General features: G+C 42.2%; 1 protein-coding gene across 4 annotated transcripts in view; it reads left to right on the top strand.

The window, feature by feature from the left end:
* The window catches only part of HNF4G (hepatocyte nuclear factor 4 gamma), a 143,127-nt gene that overhangs the window by 57,918 nt on the left and 60,129 nt on the right, over positions 1-25,080 (top strand). The window contains exon 1 of one of the 4 annotated variants that reach the window (XM_075583165.1): positions 24,369-24,581. The exons of the other annotated variants lie outside the window; for them this stretch is intronic. Coding sequence (XP_075439280.1) covers positions 24,464-24,581 — 118 coding nt within the window. The 5' untranslated portion in view covers positions 24,369-24,463. Of the gene's footprint in view, positions 1-24,368; positions 24,582-25,080 lie in introns of those variants that run through there. 4 annotated transcript variants of the gene reach the window in all.

Here is a 25,080-nt window from a genome sequence, read left to right as displayed (position 1 = left end):
AGTATTTAAAGTCTCAGCACTTAGCTAATCTAGCAATATTAGCGGTAGATACTTAAAGCTCTGTTAAACCTGGGTACTAATGTGACGTTACCTAAATAGGTTATGTCCATTAGGTTCCCTGAGCTTAACGGGTATCTATAAAGCTTAATATACTGTATGATAAAACAACAGCCATTAGGTCCCTCGTGTGCATATGGCTAAAGTGTCATTAGCCAGCTAAAGTTAGGATAATAGCAAAACAAACAGAAAAGTTCCCTAATGAATGCACTCACAGCAATTAGTAATGTGAAAATTAGCAAAATTAAAACCCTTTTAATAGTGAATCATCTAAAATAGTTTTGTACAGAAGGGTTTGGTGTTAATTTCTATGACCAATCCTTTAGATCACATACATATATATAAAAAAAAAGCATATATTGGAATGCTTATTTGAACAATTATTTATATCGTTTACTAGACCATCCACATAGTTATTTCCAATTGGATATTGATAATGCAATTTAATTTCCTTGAAAAGTAAATATTGGCTCAATTTTTATCATCTTGATTATACCAGTTTGTGATGTTAATACTTATTTACTTAAACCCAGAAAAGATAAATTCTATCTCTGTGCAAAAATTCACTATAGAGTAAAAGAGCCATATTTGGACGGTAAATTGTACATAGAATTGAATATAAAAAATATGCTAAGTTGTGGGTGACATTACCACAACTTGACCTTCTAGTGTCATGGGGTCATGAGCTTGTAAAGTACCTTAGAATTTGATGGCATTTCACATTTCAATATTTATCTTATGACATTACATTCATAAAGTGATAGCATTTATGATCTTTGATGCTTCATGAGGGGATTATTACTTAATGACCCTCTGATTATAGGCACACTTAAATTTGTTTTTAAGCTTTGAGGCGCGGTTCAGTGACCGCATCAAGTTACAGCCTCCTTTAAAGCATATTGCGATACTAATTTAACTACTAAAATCTCTAAAGTGTCCTGTTATATTTAAAATGCATATCCTATGATGTTTAAAGATATACAACAAAGGAATATTACCCCTTTAGTAACAGACTTGGAGTTATTAAGATTTAAATGTTGAGAATATTGCCTCCTAGTCACTTCATGGAAAAACTTAATTGACAACTATGACTACATAGGTTGACTGCTACTTGGTATCGTGAATGATTTCTTAGTTATACTGTAAACAAAATGTGTGAACAGTACTACATGCCAGCAGTCGTAAATTCTTCCTCATCCTTTTGTATATTTATTATTTAATGAGAAGAGAGTGTTGTTTCTCTGGTGACCAGTTTTTAGCAATTCAAGTGTTACTTACTTTATTTATAATTTTTGATCACTTCCAGTATGCTTGTTCCAGCTGAAACCACTGTATAAGTAGTTTAGATGTCGCTTAATTTGTTACGTGTATGCTATCAAACAATGTATAAATCATTATGTGTGCCTAATATTGGGTACTCAGGCGTTAGTGTCTGCAATCCCTCTATTTAAAGGCACACGAAAAATGTGTATTTAAGCCTTGAGGCGCGTTCAAAGACCGCATCAAGTTAGAGCCTCACACAATATCTGGTAAGTTCATATATCCCTATTTGCACCACAGTATATCATCACTTATTCAATTACTGTTAGGCTGATGCAGCTGTCTCCTTCCCGCTTCTTCCCCTTTCCCTATTATAATAAAGTTGGGATAAGACAGTTCCAGCTCTAACTAGTTGTAACGCATTAGCCATATGCAATGCAATATATACCTGGCATCTGCCTTCCCAATTTGTTTATCAACCTCATTGAAGCCATAGTGTTGTATTGTATTGTATTGTATATCTTTATTTATATAGTGCCATTAATATAGATAGCGCTTCACAGCAGTATATACGTGACAATCATATAAATAACAAATTATATATATATATATAACACATAAAGGGGAGAAGAGCTTCAGACATAAAAGTAACATTTAGGAAAAGGAGTCCCTGCTCCGAAGAGTTTACAATCTAATTTGTTGTTAGGAAGAACGTACAGAGACAGTAGGAGGGCATTCTGGTAAGTGCGTCTGCAAGGGGCCAAGGTTAATGTATGAGGGGTTAATTATCAGCTATGGAGCTACTCATATGCTTCCATAGTGGACATAAGTGCATGCAATATGCATCCCTTCATGGCAAATAAGGTAACCAAGAGGTTAATACAAATACCCTAACAGTCCTACCACCATTGTATGTCAAAGTGGTTCAACTGCTGTGGTATACAAGGGGTTAACTCCCTTCCCCCATTATGAATCAACTGCAAATTTAAAAGGGCAACAATAATTTTAATCCATTGATTGTCACTGTGGTTAACTTAGCCGTCAATAGGGGCCTAGATAGCGATGTTGGCAATACATATTAACCATTAAAAACAATTGGATTACTTTCCCATACTGGGATAAAGGTCATCCTCCTCATTTTCAGGACGGAAGCCCGCCAGAGACAACCCAATAATGGGCAGATGCCCAACCATAAAACATATAAAAAAATCCAATCCCTCCTCGGCCCCCCTCAAACCTCCCATAAAATTAAGCCATGGCCCAATGCCCCCCCAAAAAACTAAGTGAAAAATAAATATTGTCCCAATGGCCTATTTGTAATAAAAATGTATCGATGGTGTCCGACGTTGAATCCTCAATTTGACCAGAAGCCATCGATCCTCAGTTCTTTTCTTTTTTTCTTCTTATCTTCAAAGCTGGCTTCTTTCTCTTATTCTTTCTTCAGGCCCAGGATCTGGGCTCTTCGTGAACCAGTATTCTGAGATGTCCAAGACTTATATAAGTGGAGAGAAATGATGCTCAAGCACATGACCTCACATTAATAATAAAAGGACAAGAGGGCACTGGGAATTGCAATTAAAGTGATAGAAACCTGTGAAAAGGGCTCCAATTACCCTGAAGGCAGGGGGTAAATGCATAAAAACACCCCCCCTTACCTCATTGGGATGGCCCCAGGCAAACGTACTCACACTGGTTCCTCCAGTCCCTCTCTCCTTGGGCGTGCTGCTGAATCCAGTGAGGAGAGATCCAATGTAGTGAAGCGTGCTGTGCGCTGCACGCTTCACTACACAAGACTTATATAAGGCCTGTGACATAACAGAAGGCCAGACGTCACATGGAATATCAACCAACCGGATTGGTTGGTGTACCATGTAACGTCTGCCCTTCTGTGATTTCGTTGAACTGCTTTGACAAACAATGGCTAATAGAGTAGTTAGGGTATTTGTATTAGTCCCTTGGTTAGCTTAGTGGTCATGAACGTATGCATAATATATGCCCTAATGGCCACTATGGCTTCCAAGCTGTTAATACACAGGTCTTGACTAAATAGTTTGGCCTAGATCATGGTATTCACTTTGGCTTCTTGCTGTTCAGTGCTAAGGCAATATAGGAAGCTAAAGTGGCCCACTTCAATACACTGCTCAAGACAAAATTACTTTCTGCTACCTGGTACAGGCATACCCCGCATTAACGTACGCAATGGGACTGGAGCATGTATGTAAAGCGAAAATGTACTTAAAGTTAAGCACTACCTTTTCCCCACTTATCGATGCATGTACTGTACTGCAATCATCATATACGTGCAAAACTGATGTAAATAACACATTTCTAACAGGCTCTATAGTCTCCCCGCTTGTGTATAGCTTCGGTACAAGTAGGGAGCCAGTATTGCTGTTCAGGACGTGCTGACAGGCGCATGCGTGAGCTGGCGTTTTCCAATTGAGCGATATGTACTTACTCGCGAGTGTACTTAAAGTGAGTGTCCTTAAACCGGGGTATGCCTGTATTAGGTGCATGAAGCACCTAATTCCAGGTATAATCACGATGTAAATAAAAATGCATTAATTCTTGTGTTAACTTTAACTGACTGCTGAGGATATGCTGAAGTTAATAGCTCATTAAGTGATTAACAGACTTCTGAGGATCTAACCCTTTGAAAATTTCACAAGAAAATCAAGCTATTTTAGAGAATTTGGCAAATTAGCATATTAGATAAAATTGCAATGCCCATTGATTGAATGCATTACAAATCATCTGCAACTTCAAAAAAGGGCACATTTTGCATGGTCTGCAACCTTATGCGAAATGTTCACAGATCTCTACTCAGAACTTCCTGCATTTTGCATGTAATAAAATCTAGTCACTCAACTACAGATGTAACAGGTGATAGTGCATTAGTCTAGCTCCTTTTTTGCATGTAACTTATTTCTTTACAGTGGTGTCTGCTCCAGCTGATGGATTCTGTGAATGCGCCAGCAGAAGTATTAATGACTGGTAAATCTGTAGAACCATATACAGTACTTCCTTATTGGGCCTTGCTCTACAATTGAAGAGACTTTGGGACTTAACAATATTAATAATTATTGCACAAAAACTACTATTTTTGTAAAAAGATTTTTGTATTTTATGATGGCTACTAGAATTCTGTTCGGACTATATTCATTATGAGTGGATATTGGTTTAAAGAGTTTATCTATCTGAAATATGATTCATTTGGCTGTCAGGCAAACATTATCCACTATGTAAAGTAGATTATTTTTCTTAAATATAAAATATTATAATTCTTTATAATTGTTTATTTAATATTTTTCCAAAAGATTTTGATAAAAGGGTTTATAGGGAATGGATGCAGAAATAAAAAGGGGGTTACAGTATACATAGAATTGTCAGTCAACCACAAACAATGTTAGTATAAAGTATGGGCATTGTTTTAACATGTTAATAGTTCTAACGTGGTATGAAACAATTTGGTGACATACTGTACAAATAAAGATTATTTATCCATATATAAATCAAATTCCTTAAAAAAAACCAGAAGTACCGGTAATGATGTGCCCATTTTTTGCTTAAGTTTGCGAACAAAGGAATACAAGTTTTTGTGAAATATATTGTCAAAATTCGCAAACTACACCTCTAAAAATTGTCAATCATTATAAGCTTGTATGCAGGTTATATGATCCTTTAAATACTACCATATACTTCCCTCCTAAACATTTTAGAAACTCTTAACATATATACAAGTTTCAATCATGTCCCCCTTCTCTCCTCCTACGTAGCTGCACACATTATGGTCCTTTAGTCCACCCTTAAAAGTTTTAATCAGAATCCAAGTTTTTTTGTTCCTGAGCCTTTCAGTTCTTTACAAAGAAATACTGGAAATGGTAGATAAAAGGTGAAGTATATTTAAATGCATGGAAACATGCCATAATTAGAATTGCTTTATATTCCTGCATGTTATAGGATGGGACCCCAGATCATGAACTGGTTCATTGAAAAACATTATTTTGATACAGTATATTGGTGATTTAATCCATGTAAGAAAAACAATTTAATGGAGCTAACCTTGATTTTATTGGTATGGCACTGGCTTGTGTTCTGCTCTAAACCATGATTTCTTAATATGATTAGATCTAATTGGGTACAAGTTTAATAGTCTTAAAGATAAGATAGGAACACTTCAGTTTTAATCTGTAATATTCGATAACAGTGTTAATTGTATTAAGTATTTTATATTCTGATATAGTTATTTGTATAATGACATAAACTTAAACATAAATGTGGTTTATTGATAATATATTCATTTATTTTCTATTAATTAAATGTAATTTTACCACAGTGGTCAGATGTCTACCTTTGGTTTGATGCAAAGCAGCATAAAAAAATACCTGCACAGTTGTTGTTTTTTTACTTATTTATACATTTTTCATCTTACTGGAGGAAATAGTCTATTGATTATTTACATTTCCACACAGCTTTTAATTTTTAATGCCAATTACATTATTTTTGCTACCAGAATTAATTTACCAAAGTTGGTTGTGAAATAATAATTAGAAAACTGGTTAGTAAAATGGTATTAAATAGTTGAAAAGTACTTTGATGCTTAGGTTATCTCTGATACGATGGAGGGTTGTTTATTATCTCTATAATGTAATAATCAGAAAAGTCTGGAAAATTTAGTTGAGTCTTGACTGTAAAATGTGCAGGCAGTACAGAAAGTATTGAACATTACGTTTATTAATTATATAATTGAATTTGAAGACTATGTTCCAAATAGTCGGTGAAATAAAACTCTTAAACAGTGGTTACTAATCTACTTTGTTAAACATACTGTAAAAGCAAAATCTTATTAAAATGAAATATGTAGCAGGAGATATGTCCACAGCACTCACAGATCCTTATTAGTTTACTTTATTGCAGACATCAGCAGAAAACAACAGGATAAAATAGTGATGTTTCCGAATACAATGGCCAAAATCGTGGCTGGCATCTAAACCCTCTCTTATACTGTAGTAAAATAACAATCTGTTAATCAACTCATCCACATAGTGCGTGACGCAACACTACCTCCTAGATCATGATGTAATGATGTCATTACAGTGTCAGTGGCTTTGCTACAGTAGGCAGCAGCAAATCAGTCATGGTAACCTAGCAACTACATTCAAAACAAACGGAGGATAGGAGTAATAGACACAGCTCTAGAGTATAACAATATTGGCATAAAAAAGACAGAATACATTTAGTTATGGTTATTATATCAATCCAATTAAATATCTCACATTAGATCAATAGAGATTTTTTTTTAAAGAGCATTAATTGAAATAAGCATTCTAATATAGCTTAAAATAAACAGAAATATTACACAATATAGAGATTCCATTATGTATTACTACATCATACAGATTATAGATGTAGGAAGACTTACTGTTCCCTGAGCAGCGTACTAACAAGCCAATGTCAGCTGGGTGCCGGGGACACTATGTGCCACGATCAAGCTGCGGTGGCTCCATGCTTCTGCTTCTGAATGGGACCTCACACAGCGTTAAACCTTTGGTACCATGACCACACATAGCAGAGGCATCGAAGACAGTAAGTCTTGCTACATCTGTATGTCAGAGTCTAATGTCAATTTATTGTATCTCAGTAACTGACAGAAAGCGGCCTCCCTAGCCATAGGCGAGGGGGCTTCATGACCAGGGGGGTCTGGCCTTCCCCTCGCTGGCCCGCCCCCACACCTCCCTCCCCGGCACAGGGGAGGGTTCCCAGAAGGCCTACTTAAGGCCAGGCTGGCGGGCAGCACGTCCTCTTTTGCTGCCCGCCAGATGATTAGGTGTTTGTGGGTTTACACGTGCGTGTGTATGTATGTATGTGTATATAGGCATGTATAGGTAGGTGGATATATATGCATGTATATGCTAGTGCAGCCGCTCTTAGTGGTTGCGGCCCGAAGGGGGAGGGCGGCCAAGGTTGGCCCTTCACGGTCTGCCCCCGCAAGTCAAGTTTCGGAGCTGGGGGACACGCTCGGGGCGACGGCAAGGGGGTGCCTTACTCTGCTCCCAGCGGCCGCTTCCTTCTGGATTTGTCCTGTGCGTGGGTAGCAATTGCCCGCCCGCGCGGGGGGATGGTGAAATCGGGACAGAAAGGCTGGCACAAGCTTTCCATATGAGGGAGCGGGGTCTGACTGGCGACGTACCCCCCTCTCCCCCCCCCCCCCCCAGCCGCCTATGGTCTCATACGGTGCAGAATATGCTGTATTGGGAATTATATGATGTCAATAGAGCTCTTTATCTTGTGACATTATAAACTACCGTATTTCCTCGATTCTAGGACGCACTTTTTTTTCCTATTTTCACATTGCTAAAATAGAGCTAGAATCGATGTATTAAAAAAAAAATCAGCTAGGGGGCGCTGCTGCAGATGCCGGCAGGTATATTCACAATGTGCATGAAAAGCACATGGCTGCGATCACCCCCCCCTCCCCTTCCCTTCCCATGAGGTGCACAGAGATCGGTAATGCCTGTCAGGGCACATCAACATTGCCCTGAATCCCCGTGTGAAATGCAGGAAGTGCAGAGGTAGCTGTGTCTCTCTGTGTCTCTGGATGTGTTTCTGTATGTGTTTGTCTCTGTGTGTGTGTATGTGTTTGTCACTCTATGTCTGTGTGTGTGTGTGTGTGTGTCTCTCTCTCTCTCTCTCTCTGTGTGTGTGTGTGTGTGTGTGTGTGTGTGTGTGTGTGTGTGTCTGTCTGTGTGTGTGTGTGTGTGTCTGTCTGTGTGTGTCTCTGTATGTCTCTCTCTCTCTCTGTCTGTGTGTCACTCTCTGTGTCTCTCTCTGTCTGAGTGTGTGTATGTGTCTCTGTGTGTGTCTCTCTCTGTGTCTGTGTCTGTCTCTCTGCTATCAAAAGAAAGAGAGGAGTTTGTAAGAACATGTTCTTTTTACTTTAAGGAAAGCAATGAGTACAGGAATAAAAAGGTAATTGGTAACATCATAAAAAGGGGCCACTAAATGTAAATACCAACCCCCCCTACACTGCCACTGCCATATCTGTCTCTCTCTCTCTCTGGTCTGTGTGTTCTCCCCCCCCCATTCTCTACCCCCCCCCATTCTCTCCCCCCCCCAATTCTCTTTCCCCCCCCAATTCTCTTCCCCCCCCCCAATTCTCTTCCCCCCCATTCTCTTCCCCCCCATTCTCTTTCCCCCCCATTCTCTTTCCCCCCCATTCTCTTTCTCCCCCCATTCTCTTCCCTCCCATTCTCTTCCCCCCCATTCTCTTTCCTCCCCCCATTCTCTTTCCTCCCCTCCATTCTCTTTCCTCCCCCCCATTCTCTTTCCTCCCCCCCCATTCTCTTTCCTCCCCCCCCATTCTCTTTCCTCCCCCCCATTCTCTTTCCTCCCCCCATTCTCTTCTCTCCCCCCCATTCTTTTTCGTCCCCCCCATTCTCTTTCCTCCCCCCATTCTCTTTCCTCCCCCCCATTCTCTTTCCCCCCACCCCATTCTCATCCCCCCCATTCTCTTTCCTCCCCCCAATTCTCTTTCCTCCCCCCCCCATTCTCTTTCCTCCCCATTCTTCTCTTTCCTCCCCCCCATTCTCTTTCCTCCCCACATTCTCTTTCCTTCCCACCCATTCTCTTTCCTCCCCCCCATTCTCTTTCCTCCCCCCCATTCTCTTTCCTCCCCCCATTCCCTTTCCTCCCCCCCATTCTCTTTCCTCCCCCCCCATTCTCTTTCCTCCCCTCCCCATTCTCTTTCCTCCCCCCCCATTCTCTTTCCCCCCCCCCATTCTCTTTCCTCCCCCCCCATTCTCTTCCTCCCCCCCCCATTCTCTTTCCTCCCCCCCCCATTCTCTTTCCTTCCCCCCCCATTCTCTTTCCTTCCCCCCCATTCTCTTCCCCCCCTTCCCTCCCATTCTCTCTCCCCCCATTCTGCCTGTCGCTCCCCATTCTGTGTCTGCCTCTCTCTCCCCATTAGTTATTGAAGTGTCATGTGACACTGCTAGTTAAAAAAAATAAACAAAAAATTTTGCACATTTAATACAGTGAGATCTTTTTACCCCAATTTTTTTTATTAAATCAAGGGTGCGTCTTAGAATTGATGGCGTCTTACAATCGAGGAAATAGGGTATATAAATATACTGTAGTAAATATTAGATGATAGTTACTTGTTAATGGGAATCACAATGTTTAGCATTTATGCTTGGTTACTTTTATCCGAATTCCCCAATTAATTCATGTAGATGGGCGTATGTGGATGCGTGCGTGCGGAGGCGCATGTGTGGGTGGATAGATGTGTGGGCACAGGTAGATGGATGTATGTATGTAGGCACATGTGGATGTATATGTGTGTAGGGGCACACGTAGAGGTTTGCGGGTGTGTAGGGGCACACGTAGAGGTGTACGTGTGTGTAGTTGCACACGTAGATGTGTGCGGGTGTGTATGGGCACACGTTGACGTGTGCGGGTGTGTATAGGCACATGTAGATGTGCGTATGTGTTTTGGCACACGTAGATGCGCAGGTGTATGGGCACACACAGGGGTGTGCGTGTGTATGGGCACGCAGGTGTACGCGTGTGTATGGGCACACGCAGATGCACGCGTGTGTAGGGGCACACGCAGATGCGCGCGTGTGTAGGGGCACACGCAGATGCGCGCGTGTGTAGGGGCACATAGAAATGCACGCTTGTGATGGGGCACACGCACACGCAGATGCGCGAGCGTGTGTATGGGCATACATAGATGCACGTGTGTATGGGCACACATAGATGCGCGCGTGTGTATGGGCACATGTAGATGCGCGCGTGTGTATGGGCACATGTAGATGCGCGCGTGTGTATTGGCACATGTAGATGCGCGTGTGTGTATTGGCACATGTAGGTGCGAGCGTGTGGGCACACGCAGGTGCGCGCGGGTGATGAGGCACACGTAGATGCGTGCGTGTGTATGGGCACACGTAGATGCGAACTTGTGTATGGGCACAAGTAGATGCGCGCGTGTGTATGGGCACACGTAGATGCGCGCGCGTGTGTAGGGGCATACGTAGATGCGCGCGTGTGTATGGGCACACGTAGATGCGCGCGTGTGTGTATGGGCACACGTAGATGCGCGTGTGTGTATATGGCACACGTATATGCGCGCGTGTGTGTGTATGGGCACGCGTAGATGCGCGCGGGCGTATGGGCGCGCGTAAATGCACGCGGGCGTATGGGCGCGCGTAGATGCGTGCGGGCACACGTAGAGGTGTGCGTGTGAACACGCGTAGATGCGGGCGCTGGTATACGGGCACGTGCGGGTGCGTGCGTTTGGGCACGTGGGGATGTGCTTGGGCATGTAGACATGTGCGTGGGGATGTATCCAGGTGTGTAGGCATATACATGGGTAGGGGCACATGTAGGTGTATACATGGGTAGGGGCACATGTAGGTGTATACATGGGTAGGGGCATATGAAGGTGGATACATGTGTATGGGCACGGGTAGATGTATAGAGAGTATGTTGAACCGTGCACGGGTAGTGGTATATAGGGTATGTTGAACCGTGCGTAATATTAATCAGTGTTAATAGGTAAGCTGTTTTAATAGTTGGGCTGTTTATAGTAGATGGGGTTTTCATGGCAATGGGGACAGAGGTACGATTATAGTTGTGCCACATGTTGGTGGCAAATTGGTTTGAACGCAGGGTAGAGGAAGGCTTATTGATACAGTATGAGCTGATCTTGTCTACCCCTGTTCAGCCAGGTGACATACTCTTTAAAATTGGTTTAGCAGCAATTTGCACTGCATTTCCTTTGAATAGTTCTGCAGGAGTTCTGTTAATGTGACCGTTGGTTATTTAAGCTGTCTAATAGTGGTGCTGCCTTGAGAGCAAGGTTAAACAGCACAGATGGTGTGAGGTGCTGGTGACTCACAGGACGGTGTACACACCTCAAGACACTTTGAGTCAATCAGAGGCATTACCTCATCCCATGATATGGTGAAAGGTGACCCCCACCTACGTTATGGTCCCTTGGCCAGGTATGGTGGCGGGGGAGGCCGGTTTAAGGGTGCGCTTGAAGGTTCTTGCTAGCGAAGGCTCGAGAAGAGGTGTGATCTTCAAGCGCGGAACAGGTCAGCGCTCTGTTGATGGCTGCATGGCTTATTTCAGCGGTGTTCTTTGTTTTCCCCTCTTGGAGTTATGGCGGCTCTGGTGGTCAGCATAGTTGCCCTAGCTTAGCGCGCCATTTAGATCAGTCTCGGAAAGCACACATCGCAGCGTAGTTGGATAGTTAAGGTCCGGGGCACGCTCAGTTCAGTGGGTATCTTCCGCGGCGAGGCGATAACCTTAACGAGGCATGGTTGGAACGGCGGCTGCGTGCATTGTTTCAAGCAGGCCGGCGCATGGTGGCAGACAAGGCCGTGGTGGTTTCTCCACAGGTCACGTGCTGAGCAGGAGTCAGGCGCCAGGGTCGCTCCCCGTGGGAAGGGGGCATCTCAGCGCTGGGTGTGGCAGCGCAATGCGGGAGTTAGGAGCCGCGCGCAGGGCGGCAGCCTTCGTCCACAGGCCACAAGGCAGCCACGGGCTGCTAGGCAGGGCGTCGCTGTGGGTAGGTTGGGCCCTAGCAGTAAAAGGAAGGCCTACGGCCACGGTGATGCAGGTTAAGGATCAGACGGGAGTCAGAAGCCTCGCGCAGGGCGGCAGCCTTCGGCCACGGGCCGGAAGGCAGGGCATCATGGTGGGTATGTCGGCCCCAGCAGCGATGGGGAGGCCTACGGCCACTGTAATGCAGGACAAGGCGGTTCGGCGCGGAGGTCGGGCACCAGTGGTGAGGGGGAGGCCTCCTGCCACTGTGACGCGGGACAGGGTGTCACGGCATGCCAACGGCCGCCCGCTGCCGATGCGGGCGGTGTCACTGTAAGGAGATCGCCTGCAGAATCGACAGGGTTGAGACGACCAGGACGGCCACCCGCAACCGCGGGCGGCGCCAATGCTTTACTCGACGGACATAGCAGCAGCTGAAAGCCCCAGATGCCAAGTGCTGGTAAGGAACCTACGGCAGTTGGGAATTGGGTTGGCAGCAGAAATCCCAGATGGCGGGGTAAGGAGGGCAACACCAGGGTCTGCTCTGGCTCTATACTAGTGGCATATGGCGCAGCAGGGAAGGCAATTTTGCACGGCAGCATTGGTAGGCATGCTGAAAGCTTTGGAGCCGCAGGCGCTAGTCTCCTTCGGCGCAGGGGCAACGACAGGAGCATGGGAGGCAGGCGCAGCGTTAGTTGCGGCAGCATGGGGGGCATATCGGTGGGGGACGACGGTGGCACCAGATCCCATTCCAGCAGCCTCCATCCTGACCCTGGTGTCTCTTAACCACGGCCGGGGTCACTGGCACCGTGGATTCCATCCCAGTACCTACAGCCATCAGCCTGACCCCGGTGTCTTTCAATTCTGCAGCCACGGCCGGGGTCATAGGCACGGTAGCTGACCCACCCGGCAGCATCACGCGCTGCACAGACGGTGGGACAGCCCTGTTGAGGGGGACAGGCGGTTGAGGGGGACACGCTGTGGAAGGTATGGCATATGGCGTATCTGGTAAGGGTAAGGAGTCGCGTTTAGGGCGACATCGAGGAGATATGGCAAGGCGTCAAGGTTTGCAGGGTTCGACACTGAGCGAGCAAGGGAAGAGGCGTGGCCCAGTCCACTGCCAGGGTCGATTCCCCAGGGGTCGCTGAGGGTGGGTAAGAAGCCTGCAGCAGTAAAAAAAGGCCAGCTGTGAGACAGGATAAGCGCGTTTGCAGGTCGGTTAGCTTCACAGGGGGAATGGGCAGCTCGCAATGCGCAGCGGGCAAGGATCAAGCAGGGGGAGAAATCCCAGATAGCGCTGGGCAGAGGCGGCCTGCGGCTCCAGAGGTGGTGCAGGTCCAGGACCGGGTGAGGGATAGTGCAGCGGAGAAAGCGATTCTCAGGGCATCTTTAAAAAGCATGGCAAGTTGAGTAACTACTGCTCCAGGCGCGATTGGCAGCCCCAGGTGGAATGGTAAGGACAGGCTGGGCTGGTAGAGGAGCATGGGTCCCGCTGCTAGGCATGCCAGGCGGAATAGACTTATTTAAGTTTGCGGGAGGGCTTTGAGAAGGTTCTGGCAGGGTTGGCAGTATGGTCCTAGTTTAAGGGGGTTAAATAGGCCCGTCGATGGCGACTCTTCGGGGGTATATGCTTGTTCTTGCCAGACTGGGAGCTGGGCCGTTTGAGCCCGGGGGGAGTACGAGTGGGCAAGGTCAGTTATCTGACCTCGAGAGCCCGCTCGCGTAGGGGACACGAGGTCAGCGGTTCGAGGGCCGGCTGACCGTCCCCTCCCCTTCCTGTCAAAGGAGCACTCTGGCAGGGAGTGAATTTATCCCATTAGGTTTTCTGTATAAATAAATAGCCGCGGCCATTTTGCCTCCAGTTCCCGTTTCCTGTCTTTATTTGTACGTTACATGTGGGTACAAAGCGGGGGGGAGAGGGGAACCACCTGGAACCTCCCTGGTCATGTAATACTCACTGACAACTCAGTATTCTAAAAGGATTTAAGGGAGCGTTAAAGGCTGGCGGCAGGCAAAGAGTTAATTGGATGAAGCAGAAGGACGTCAGAGGCAAGCTGGGATCAGGAACCAGGATGTCCGAGGAAATGAAGTGGAAGGTAATCCGGCAAGGGAGCAACAAACCTCACTCCAGCAGCAAAGCTGTTGTAAAGCTATGAGTTTATGAGCGGGGGGGGCTTTTTATAGCCAAGGTGGTCTTCTGTGTAATCAGCACAACTGAGTGCTGAAGAGATGCATAGTTGGAAGCAGTCCCGATACATGGGTCCTGACAGTATTCCCCCCCCCCCTTTATGGGGCACAGCACAGGAAGGTTTTAAGGGGTAGCAGGCATGGAATTGCTTGATAAACATAACATGAACTTTAGGGTCTGCGATTACATCCAAAGAAATGTTCTCCTTGTGATCACGGGAGTCCAAGAGAAGTGGAATTGTTTGCATAGAAATGGGTCCAGACTTTAATGGAGATCCATCAATCGACTCTACCACCTCCTCTCAATTCTTCTTTATTAATGTAATTTGGTGTCCCTTTACATAAAGTTAATCAATTAAAGCATCAACAGGACAAAGAGATTGTGTGAGAGATAGAGAGGGTAGAGAGAGAGAGAGAGAAGTAGAGAAAAATAGAAGGGGTAGAGAGAGAGAAGTTAGAAGAAATAGAGGGGGAGTGAGAGTGAGAGGGGGGAGTAAGAAAGAGATAGGAGAGTGAGAAAGGGGAAGGAATGAGAGAGAGGTAGGTTGGGGCATGAGAGAGGGAGAATGAGAGAGAGGGAGAATGGGAGAGTGAGAAAGAGAGAGGAATGAGAGAGAAGGGGTGAGAAAGATGGAGGGAGTGACAGACATGGATGGGAAGTGATAGAGAGTGGGCAGTGTTACAGTGAGAGAGAGAAGGAAGGACTTGTCAGGGAGGGGCACCCAGGTGGAGACTAGCCCTGGGCCCCATGAAAGCTGTTGTGACCCTGATGGTAGCCTTTCATATCTATTATGGGCTAGTCCCCAATCAAAGATCCCTATTTCTATCCCCAAAGATGATCAGAGAACAAGAATGGGAAATTACCTCACTTGATGTGGTCCATCGGATTAACACAGTGGGGGGTCCCTGCAGTCCCATTCAAACTGAATGGGACTCCAGGGACCTCTGCTGTGTTAATCCGAGGGGCCATTAAGAATCTCACGGAAATGTTGAGGCAATGTTGAGGCATTTACTGTGAGACTGCGCCAGAATTTCCCAGGCAAGAGTTCTAATACTGGTGGCTGCATCTGTAGTACCAGCATCACTATTTTAAAACTTTGCCACGCTATTATTTTGGACAACACACTATGCACTGTAGAGTATGTGATCGATTCAATTACGTGTCATAACCTGTAATAAAATTTCGCACCGGGATGTTTCTTGCTTTTATTCCACGTCCTGGATAATGGGGTGTACTGTATAATGCCTTCAGAAACAATGGTACACTGACTTATCAAAATAATTATTTGATACTATGGTTTTCTATTGAAGGGATCCACACGCATGCGCATTGTGAACTAGTGTAGAGAGCCTTCACTGCCAATCGGACTTAGGATTTTTTTTTTTTAAAGTAACATTTTTTTTTCTTGAGAAGGAGAGAATAATTGTGAGCTTTAACCAAAACCTTACTGTATGTGATGCATTGTTTTCATATTTAATCAATTTTTACATTGGTAAAATCTCAACATTTTTATTTTCTCAATGATGTTGCATTTTGCTGTATAATTAGACATTGCATGTGTAATTTATTTGGGTAAGAAACCCCAAAAATAAAAAAATATTATTTAAAAAATAAAAATTGGGGGGGGGGGGGGGGGTATTCTATTCAATGCCTTCAACTTTTGATAGGCTTTGTCTGCTTTTCATACTGTTTATGGAAATATTACACACGCACAAGCATGGTCTCTGGGAGTGATAACTTTTATTACATTTTAAAACAGTTCAAACAGTTTCTTTCTAATCCTTCACGCTCATCCCACTATTAGACCAAGACAGACCAATGAGTTGCACCTTCCCACCCACGCCCCTCTCAAAGTCAAGCAAAAGGCTTTTGACTCATTATAAACACCTCCCCCGGGCATTTCCACACAAAGACACAATATTTCAGGCTTTGGCTCTTGGCTGCAAAAGTGCTTTTCCTGGTTTCACACGCATGTGCATGGCTGATAAATCTGGTATTGTGATTTGTCTAGAATGACTTCACTGCCAATATGAATTTCAAGTCCGTAAAAAAATTCATATCTTTTGTTTTTCTCAAGAAGGGCAGAATAATTGTGGGATTTTAAGAAAACATTATGTAATGCATTTTTTTCATATTTAATCAATTTTTTAATTTATAAAATAACTACCTTTTTTTATCTATGAGGTGGCTTACTATATTGCAGTATTCTAAGACTTGGCATGAGCAATTTATCCTGGGTCAGAACCCCGTCACCCCCAAAAACAAATTAATATTTTTTTGGGGGGGCTATATGTTCAATAACATCAATCTCAACCTTTGTAGGGCTTGGTTTGCTGTTCATACTGTTAACAGAAATCTTCCCCACACACACACAGGCAATGAAGTGATACTATGGAACAAGGAAAAACCCGGGCGCTCCCTGGTGATATTCTAAAACGGGAAATATAGCAATGAGTGTTACAACCTTATAAACAAAGGTCCCCTCAGGTTCGTCTTCTCGTCCTATGGCTCTGACCCCAATAGAATCCTTATCCAGGATCCTTATTTGTACAGGGATATAGAGAAAAAAGGGGGAGCACAGGTTGAAGAATTTGGGGTATGTATGGTATCTAAATAGATATTGGTGGGTGTGCTTGAAAGATATATAAAATCACTTACACGGCCTTGTGTAAATGCTCTCACAGCAAGGTTTCGTTGCTGTTTTCTTGTCTTTATGTTCCCTTGGTTGGTTTCTTTCTTCTTTTCAGGACTTGGTTTTCTTCCTGGATTTCTTCAGCAGTCCTCAACTCCCAGTGAGGATGTCCCCCTCGGAGTGAACAGATTTAAAAACAATTGTTAGAGGAAAATACAGACGGTATTTTATGATATCCAATGCTTTAAACCCCAAAAAATATACAAAAGCAGCAAATGCTGCAAGCACTCACACGGGCAAGTGTGAGTGCAATCCTAGGGGAAGGTATCTTTTTATCTGATGAGGTCTTCACACATGGTGACCTATAAGGGTAATGAAGGTCTGGTATGTAATAATAGATACAGATTAAATGATACTCACACGGCCTTGTGTGAGTAAATACACATCAAGGTGTCTTTAACTTGGACATTTTCTTTCTTCTTTTCAGGTCTTAATTTTTTTCCTGGTTTTCTTCAGCAGTCCTCAGCTCCCAGTGAGGATGTCCCCCTCGGAGTGAACAGATTTAGAATCCCGTCTATATTTTTCCTCTAACAATTGTTTTTAAATCTGTTCACTCCGAGGGGGACATCCTCACTGGGAGCTGAGGACTGCTGAAGAAAACCAGGAAGAAAATCAAGACCTGAAAAGAAGAAAGAAAATATCCAAGTTAAAGACACCTTGATGTGTATTTACTCACACAAGGCCGTGTGAGTATCATTTAATCTGCATCTATTATTACATACCAGACCTTCATTACCCTTATAGGTCACCATGTGTGAAGACCTCATCAGATAAAAAGATACCTTCCCCTAGGATTGCACTCACACTTGCCCGTGTGAGTGCTTGCAGCATTTGCTGCTTTTGTATATTTTTTTGGGTTTAAAGCATTGGATATCATAAAATACCGTCTGTATTTTCCTCTAACAATTGTTTTTAAATCTGTTCACTCCGAGGGGGACATCCTCACTGGGAGTTGAGGACTGCTGAAGAAATCCAGGAAGAAAATCAAGTCCTGAAAAGAAGAAAGAAACCAACCAAGGGAACATAAAGACAAGAAAACCGCAACGAAACCTTGCTGTGAGAGCATTTACACAAGGCCGTGTAAGTGATTTTATATATCTTTCAAGCACACCCACAAATATCTATTTAGATACCATACATACCCCAAATTCGTCAACATGTGCTCCCCCTTATTTCTCTATATCCCAATGAAGTGATACTGTAACTTTTATTAAATTTGCACACAGTTCAAACTGTGAGCTTTAAACAAAACCTTATGTGATGCATTGTTTTCATATTTAATCAATTTTTACTTTGTTAAAATCGCAACATTTTTATTTTCTCAATGATGTTGCGTAAGAAACCCCGAAAATAAAAAAATATTATTCATTTTTTTTGAGGGGGAAATTCTATTTAATACCTTCAACTTTTGGTAGGCTTGGTCTGCTTTTCATACTAGATTTCCAAGATGATCAGCGCACCTCGTTAAAAGGGAGTACAAGAGAAAAGAAAGAAAAACACAATACTGTAGTGAAGTAAGTTCACAGCTTGCAGAGTGCACAGATAAATTGTGAGATATGCACTTACATTTCAGTGCCTGCAATCAGGCATATAAAAGTTTTTTGACAGTCTTCACCTCCACAATATTGGGGAAAGATTCAGAAGCCTTCTTTTTTTAAAAGCTCAGCTTTATGTGCAAAATTAGGATTATATGTACACAAAACAGTGTAAAAACATCAGGACAGACCAGTTTGTACTGTTCAGCAACCTTCTCCAGTCTCCGCGACATCCACCGCCGATCCATCCGGTTTTCTACGTCACTTCTGGTTTCCTGGTGCTCCATCCAAACTGGTCCTCCCGGCAACCCTACGAAGAAGGAATACCTTTGAAACGCGTAGAGTTGACGGGAGGACCATTTCCCTTTCAACGAGGTGCGCTGATCATCTTGGAAATCTATTGCTGAAAATTAGGAACAGTTCTTCTCTTCAAGCTGCACCACATTGCTCATACAAGTTTGGACTGCCTATAGTTAGAGCTCTTCCCTTATTGTTATCATCCAGCTTTTCATACTGTTTATTGAAATATTCATCACACACAAACATCGTCTCTTGGAGTGATAACTTTTATTACATTTTAAAACAGTTCAAACAGCTTCTTTATAACCCTTCATGCTCATCCCAGAATTAGACCAAGACAGACAATTTGAGTTGCACCTCCCCCCCCACCCTCACAAAGACAAGCCAAAGGCATTCAAAGTGATACTGTAACTTTTATTACAGTACATGTGCAGTACAGTATTGCAAACAGTTGTTTTCTAATCATTCACTCATTATCAACACCTCCCCCGGGCCATAGGACATTAACACACAAAGATACATAATGTTTCAGGCTTTGGCTCTTGAGGTTTTAATTTCCATGGGGTTTAGCTGAGTCACCAGTTGTAAATGACCGTAGATTTCTTTTGTTATTAAGAGAAGGGTGGGGGGGTATTAGGACAAACTATTGACTGTTGCACACAGTACAATAAGCTTGGACATCCCCCCCCCCTTCCAGTAGTACTGCTTCTCCTGTGAAATAAATTAAATGGCTGCAGAATTAATGAATTGAAGGCCTTGACTGTTTAACACTATTGACAACCACACAAAGCAAATAAACTATAACTTACCATACCTATAAACTATAATGAATTTTTAGAAATAATAGGTAATACACACATGTCTAATACAAACACGGTACATACTGAAAATATATATACAAAGTGGAGAGTACGCGCAGATATAAAATGGCTAACGTTCAATTACCTTTAATATAAGGCTAACATTTAAACATGTTATTGTCAGTACCATACTTACCTTGTCTATACTTACTATACCTGTACTAATCTTAATACATGCCGGTGGCATTCCCATTACGCTCTAAAAGAATGGGCAAAAACTCTGCTAATATGTTAATGTAGTTGTCTTTTTGTACAGTCAGTATGTCTCTCCAGAAACTCTTTATTCCTTTTACTAATTCCTCCCTGTTGGACGGTTTCACAACCTTTCTTTTATGATCCTTCAGCGCATGCCACACCAGTTCTATGCTGTTCAAATCTGGTGATCTGGAATGGGAGGGGAAAAAATTGGCGAATTAGTTGAACAGATAATAACAGTTTAAAAATATGAGAAACAGTTACTGTACACTGGAGCACTTACTCTGGTGGCGTCTTAACTGTTCATCCCGCTCGCAAGAATATATGTAGTAGAGGCGGTATGTTTACGTTCATTGTCCTGGAAGAACCGGTGACCACCAGATGGGAAATTATGCCTAATGTGTTTAATAATTCGGGTGACAATTTGTCTTGGAAAAATACTGTATCCATGATTCCTGGGCCACAGAAGAACAAATGATGATAAAACTGAACATTAGGGTACAGAATATACTACAGTAGTACAGTGCATAAGGTTGCAGCTTGTGACTTTGTGCATTACTTTACCATCAAATATGATTATGCATCCTGGTCAACATCTAGATATCGCACACCACACATTCATCTTCAGTGGCTGCTTGGGCCGTGGCTTCAGGGATAGGCGGCCTTTTTTGCGGAATGCAAAAGTAGTAAATTTCTTAAGATCTACAGTTGTCTCATCAGAAAAGATGACATCTTGAAAAGTCTCACCTCTTTTGATGCATGCCCGTGTTTGGTCCACTGTTTTTATCTTGTTGGCCCCCTTATCATAGGATATGCTCTGTAATGTCAAGGAAGAATTTTACAGGTACCATAAAACTACACATTTACCTACAGTAGTGTATAATACTTTAACTGTAATGTCCTACAGATATACAGTACCGCACTGCACTAACTTCGGCACAATAATTACAGTATCAACCCTGTTCTGTCACTCTGTTCTGTCACTCTGCGTGCTATTGCATTATACTGTACTTTATTACAGTAAGACACTTACTTGACACATCCATATGTCCAGCCCAATTGGAATCTCATCACCCTGATGCTGGTTTCAGATGCTGTGATTTTGTGATTCTCTAGAACAGCCTGAAATGTTTCTGCACAGCGCTCATCATTAGCCTCGCTAATTTCGTCCACCAGACGCTTTACCGTCCTACAGTTTAAAGGAAAAGAGAACAATTTGTTAGGCAAAAAAATAATTAAAAACAAATACATTAAATATATTTAAAATGATACTTCTAAAATTAGTAGTCATTTTTTGGCTCTAATAGAATTGCAAAGACAACTAGTAAACAAAAAAATGCATTTTGATATGCAAGCAGCTTTTAGAGTAATAAATGCATTAAGAGAAAAAAAATGACATTTTATATTTTCTTCTAAAATTAGTACAGTCATTTTTTGGCTCTAAAAGAATTGCAAAGATAACAAGTAAACAAAAAAATGCATTTTGATATGCAAGAAGATTTTAGAGTATTAAAAGCAGCAAGAGAAATAAAATACATTTTATATTTTCTTCTAAAATTAGCACATTAATTTTTTTGGCTCTAAAAGAGTTAAGGTAACAAATGTGAGCATTTGAATTTTGGTGATTCTTTTTTTGGACTAACAGGATATGTTTTTATGTAAATGTAGTATAGTATTTTGTAAATATGCTATTGACAGTCTAGCCTTCATTATGGCAGTTAAGGATTTATTTTACTTATTGATAAAGCAGGATATAACAGAGTTTCCAAAAGATTTAATGGCAGTGATACTGTAAGTAGAGATGGGAGAATGCAACAAAATTTGGCACACAAATATTTTAGCAAATTTCTGTTAGTATTTGCACTGTCGGTGACGGTTCATCTGTATTGTTTTTGTTAAAAAAAAATGTGTGGATGTATGCACATCTGAAATATTTTATTCACCTAGCCACAGAGAGGGAAAGAGACAGAGAAAGAGGGAGACAGAGAGATGTATGGATGTGCAAAGTATATTTAAATTACTTTAATTTATATATTTTCCAGGTATTTCTCCTTTCATATTTCAGGTTCTGGCCGAAATTAAGGTTTAGGATGAATTGTAAAATAGTGGCCAGCGGCAGAATTGCATATATTTGAACAATTTTAAAGGCTTTTAAAATTAGGTAAATCAAAGTTTTTTTTTGTCCCTGATATTTTCACTTGCAAATAAATGCTATACTTGCTGCAAACTCAAATGTTGGCAAATAATTCACGAGGTGGTCTCTACTAATAAGGCAGAATTTTAAAACATATCCAACCATAATACCATAATGTGCCAGAGGTTGAAATAACCCTGGCTACTTCTGTACTCCTCTTGTACTTAATATATTTAGTGGGAGTGGCTGTATGAAAGAATATGCAGTAAGTAGTGTGTTTGTTTTTAGTAAGGAGAGAGCTGTGTAACATCTTGTGTGTAATTTATTGGGAACAGTTACTTTGCTATTTTATAGGAGCTCGATGCTGGACTGAATTGAAAGCTATGTAACCAGAGGGTGAGACAAATAGAAATAATCTGGAAAGGGATCTGAGCCAGGATTTTATTATTTGTAATTGTAAGGCTCAAGGAGACCATAAATATACCACTGAGGTATAACCATGGGCATTGGACAGTACAGTCAATCAACTTCTTCTCCATGTAGAATAAATCACTCTAACCTCATACCCATCCCCTGTCAACCTCCCTCCTCTTTCCCTTTCTCCTGTGCCCTTTGGAATGAATTTCCACACTCCCTTTCTAACAAATGAATCTGTGCATTACTTCTTTTTCTCTCATGGTCTGCTCCTCTTTGCTATAACAGAGACTTGGCTCACTCAGTCTGACTCAGCACTAGAAGCTGTCGTCTCTTATGGTGGCCTTTCTTTCTCTCACACTCCTCGCCGTGATGGCAGGGGTGGAGGCGTGGGGCACCCCCTCTCCTTAATCTACTGCTACCGAACCCTTCCTATTCCTCACTCTCTTTCCTTTTCTTCCTTGGCAACTCACTATATCCAACTTTTTTATTTCCTCTCCCTTTCCATGTGGCAGTCATCTATTGCCCCCCTACCTCTGCTCATCCTTCTTAAGTCTTTCTCTCTCTCACTAATTTCTCTCAGATTCATTTCAGACTCTCATTCCTCTTCTCAGATTCCCCTGTTTTTCTCCTTGGGGAATTAAAATGCCCCATTTTTGACCACTCTCTGCCTTGGGCTTTCTGCATTCTCTCTATAACCTCTTCTTTTGGCCTTCACCAGTATGAACTACCTTCACCTGATTTTCACAAAAAAAATTTTGTTCTCTGATTTCTCCATTTCCCCCTTTCCTCTCCCTAACCATCATCTTATCTCATTTTTTCTCTCTCGGTTCTCTCATTCTCCACCTTCATCTACCCCTCATTTCTGCAGAAACTGTGTTCCATTAACCTCCCGACCTTTGACTCAAATTTTGTGCTACGTACAGCATATGTGGCAGTTTAGCCAGGGTCTGGGGATGGAAAGGGCGATAGCGTTAGAGAAAAATTTGGGTATTTAGATCAAGAGAGGAGGATGTGGCAGAGTTCTAGTTCCTGACCAGGTTGTCAGAGTTTGTAGCAGGACTGAGAGAGGAAAGGGAGGAGCACACACACAGAGACACACACAGACAGATACAAACACACACACACACACACAAACACACACACAAACACACACATGAGGAATTCACAGTTAGTATAAATATACAAGTGCAACTAGCTAAAACAGGATGTGTGTGCTGAGCACACGCATTCTAAGTCAACAGTATATTCGTTTTGTCACTGAAATTGTGTTTTGATTTTTAATGAAAAACATCACCATCACAAGTTACATTTCTGTGTGTAAAGAGTGACAAAAGACAAAGACGGTTCACTTAAAATGCACATGCTCGGCACAGAAACACTTTTTTTTCACCACCTACTCTCTCCAACACCCCTTACAATCTGGCTTTTTTGCACTGCTCACTCCACTGAAACAGCCCACACCAAAATAACTAATGACATCCATGCTGCAAAAGACAACAATCATTACACTTTACTTATATTACTCAACCTCTCTGCAGCTGTTGATACTGTAGGCCTCCCTCTTCTCATTCACATCCTCCATACTCCTAGTATCCGTAACAGAGCTCATTTTTAAAATGAAGATTTCCAGTTACCTCTCCCATCATACTTTCAATATCTCATTTGCTAACACCTCTTCATCCTCTGTTGATCTCTCTGTGGGTGTACTCCAAGCCTCTAGTGTCCTTTTTGTTCTGAAATCCTCGACCCCTCACTGTCTTGCACAGGAATAAGGGTTCTCCATTAAAACTCTTTTTGAAGTTACCAGTACCAAATGTACCATTTGGGCATGTTAGGACAATACAAAGTTTTATAGGTTTATACTTTTTCAAGTCAACAATTTTTTTGCTTTTACAATACAACTGGTGTCGTGTCTCCAATGTCTCACGCATTTTTTTTTTTTAACTGAGGGTCTTTATTGGTAGAATTGCCTTAAGAATTATAAAATTAAGATAAGACAAATTTTATGATACTAAAAGTAGCTGAATTTATGCTCGTCTCTTTACAAAAACATTATGACCTGATAAGAATATTCCACTAAGCATTCCAAGACTATCACAATAATTACCTCAGTGTACCATAAAAAGGAAGGCAAAGGGATAAAGTAGCACGCAGAACCACTAACAGAGCTCCTCCCATAGCAGAAAGTGAGTTACATGGATTTGTCAATCCTTGACTGCATTCAAAACTGAACTGAGTTCATCCCTTGAACTGTTAAGGTCTTTCATTACTGTTGCAATGATGAAGCTTACTAACCCTGTCATGGACATGGAAATGGCCAACTACAGTGATGTTTTAGATCCAACATATACAGCTTTGGAGCTTGAAAGCATGCAGCTGCTTTACAATGACAATGGTGAGTTGTAGTTTGCTTACAAAGTGAAAGTAAAAGAAGCAATTATAAAATTGACTAATATTATATTTTTAAAGATTAACATTTTCAGTCTTGCTTATAGTATGGTTTGATTTTAGTCATTATCTCATTATCCATCACTACATAATCATTAAGAAATATTACTTGGAATATATAAATAACATTGACATGGTCAATAAACAAGGCAATAATATTCAAAAACAAACAGTATACTCATTTTTTGCACTGTTAAAGAGATTATCTATTGAAAAATATTTACAACACACGCTAAACGGAACAATCCTTGTTTTTTTGTATAGTTGCACATATCGTATAGTTGCATTGCTATAATAAAGACACTCTGTCCCCCTAACGCAATCCCTGAATTTTTAATAGTTGTTTCATAATTAAACCGTGTTCCAAATTTAGACTCAATAACCTTATTGCGAAAATCTCAACCACAAATTATTTGTACAGTGCATTTAACTTACTTTTAGATTTT

This window comes from Ascaphus truei, chromosome 2 (assembly GCF_040206685.1).
Source record: "Ascaphus truei isolate aAscTru1 chromosome 2, aAscTru1.hap1, whole genome shotgun sequence".
NCBI classification, from domain to species: Eukaryota; Metazoa; Chordata; class Amphibia; order Anura; family Ascaphidae; genus Ascaphus; species Ascaphus truei.
This window is presented reverse-complemented; position numbering and strand designations above follow the sequence as displayed.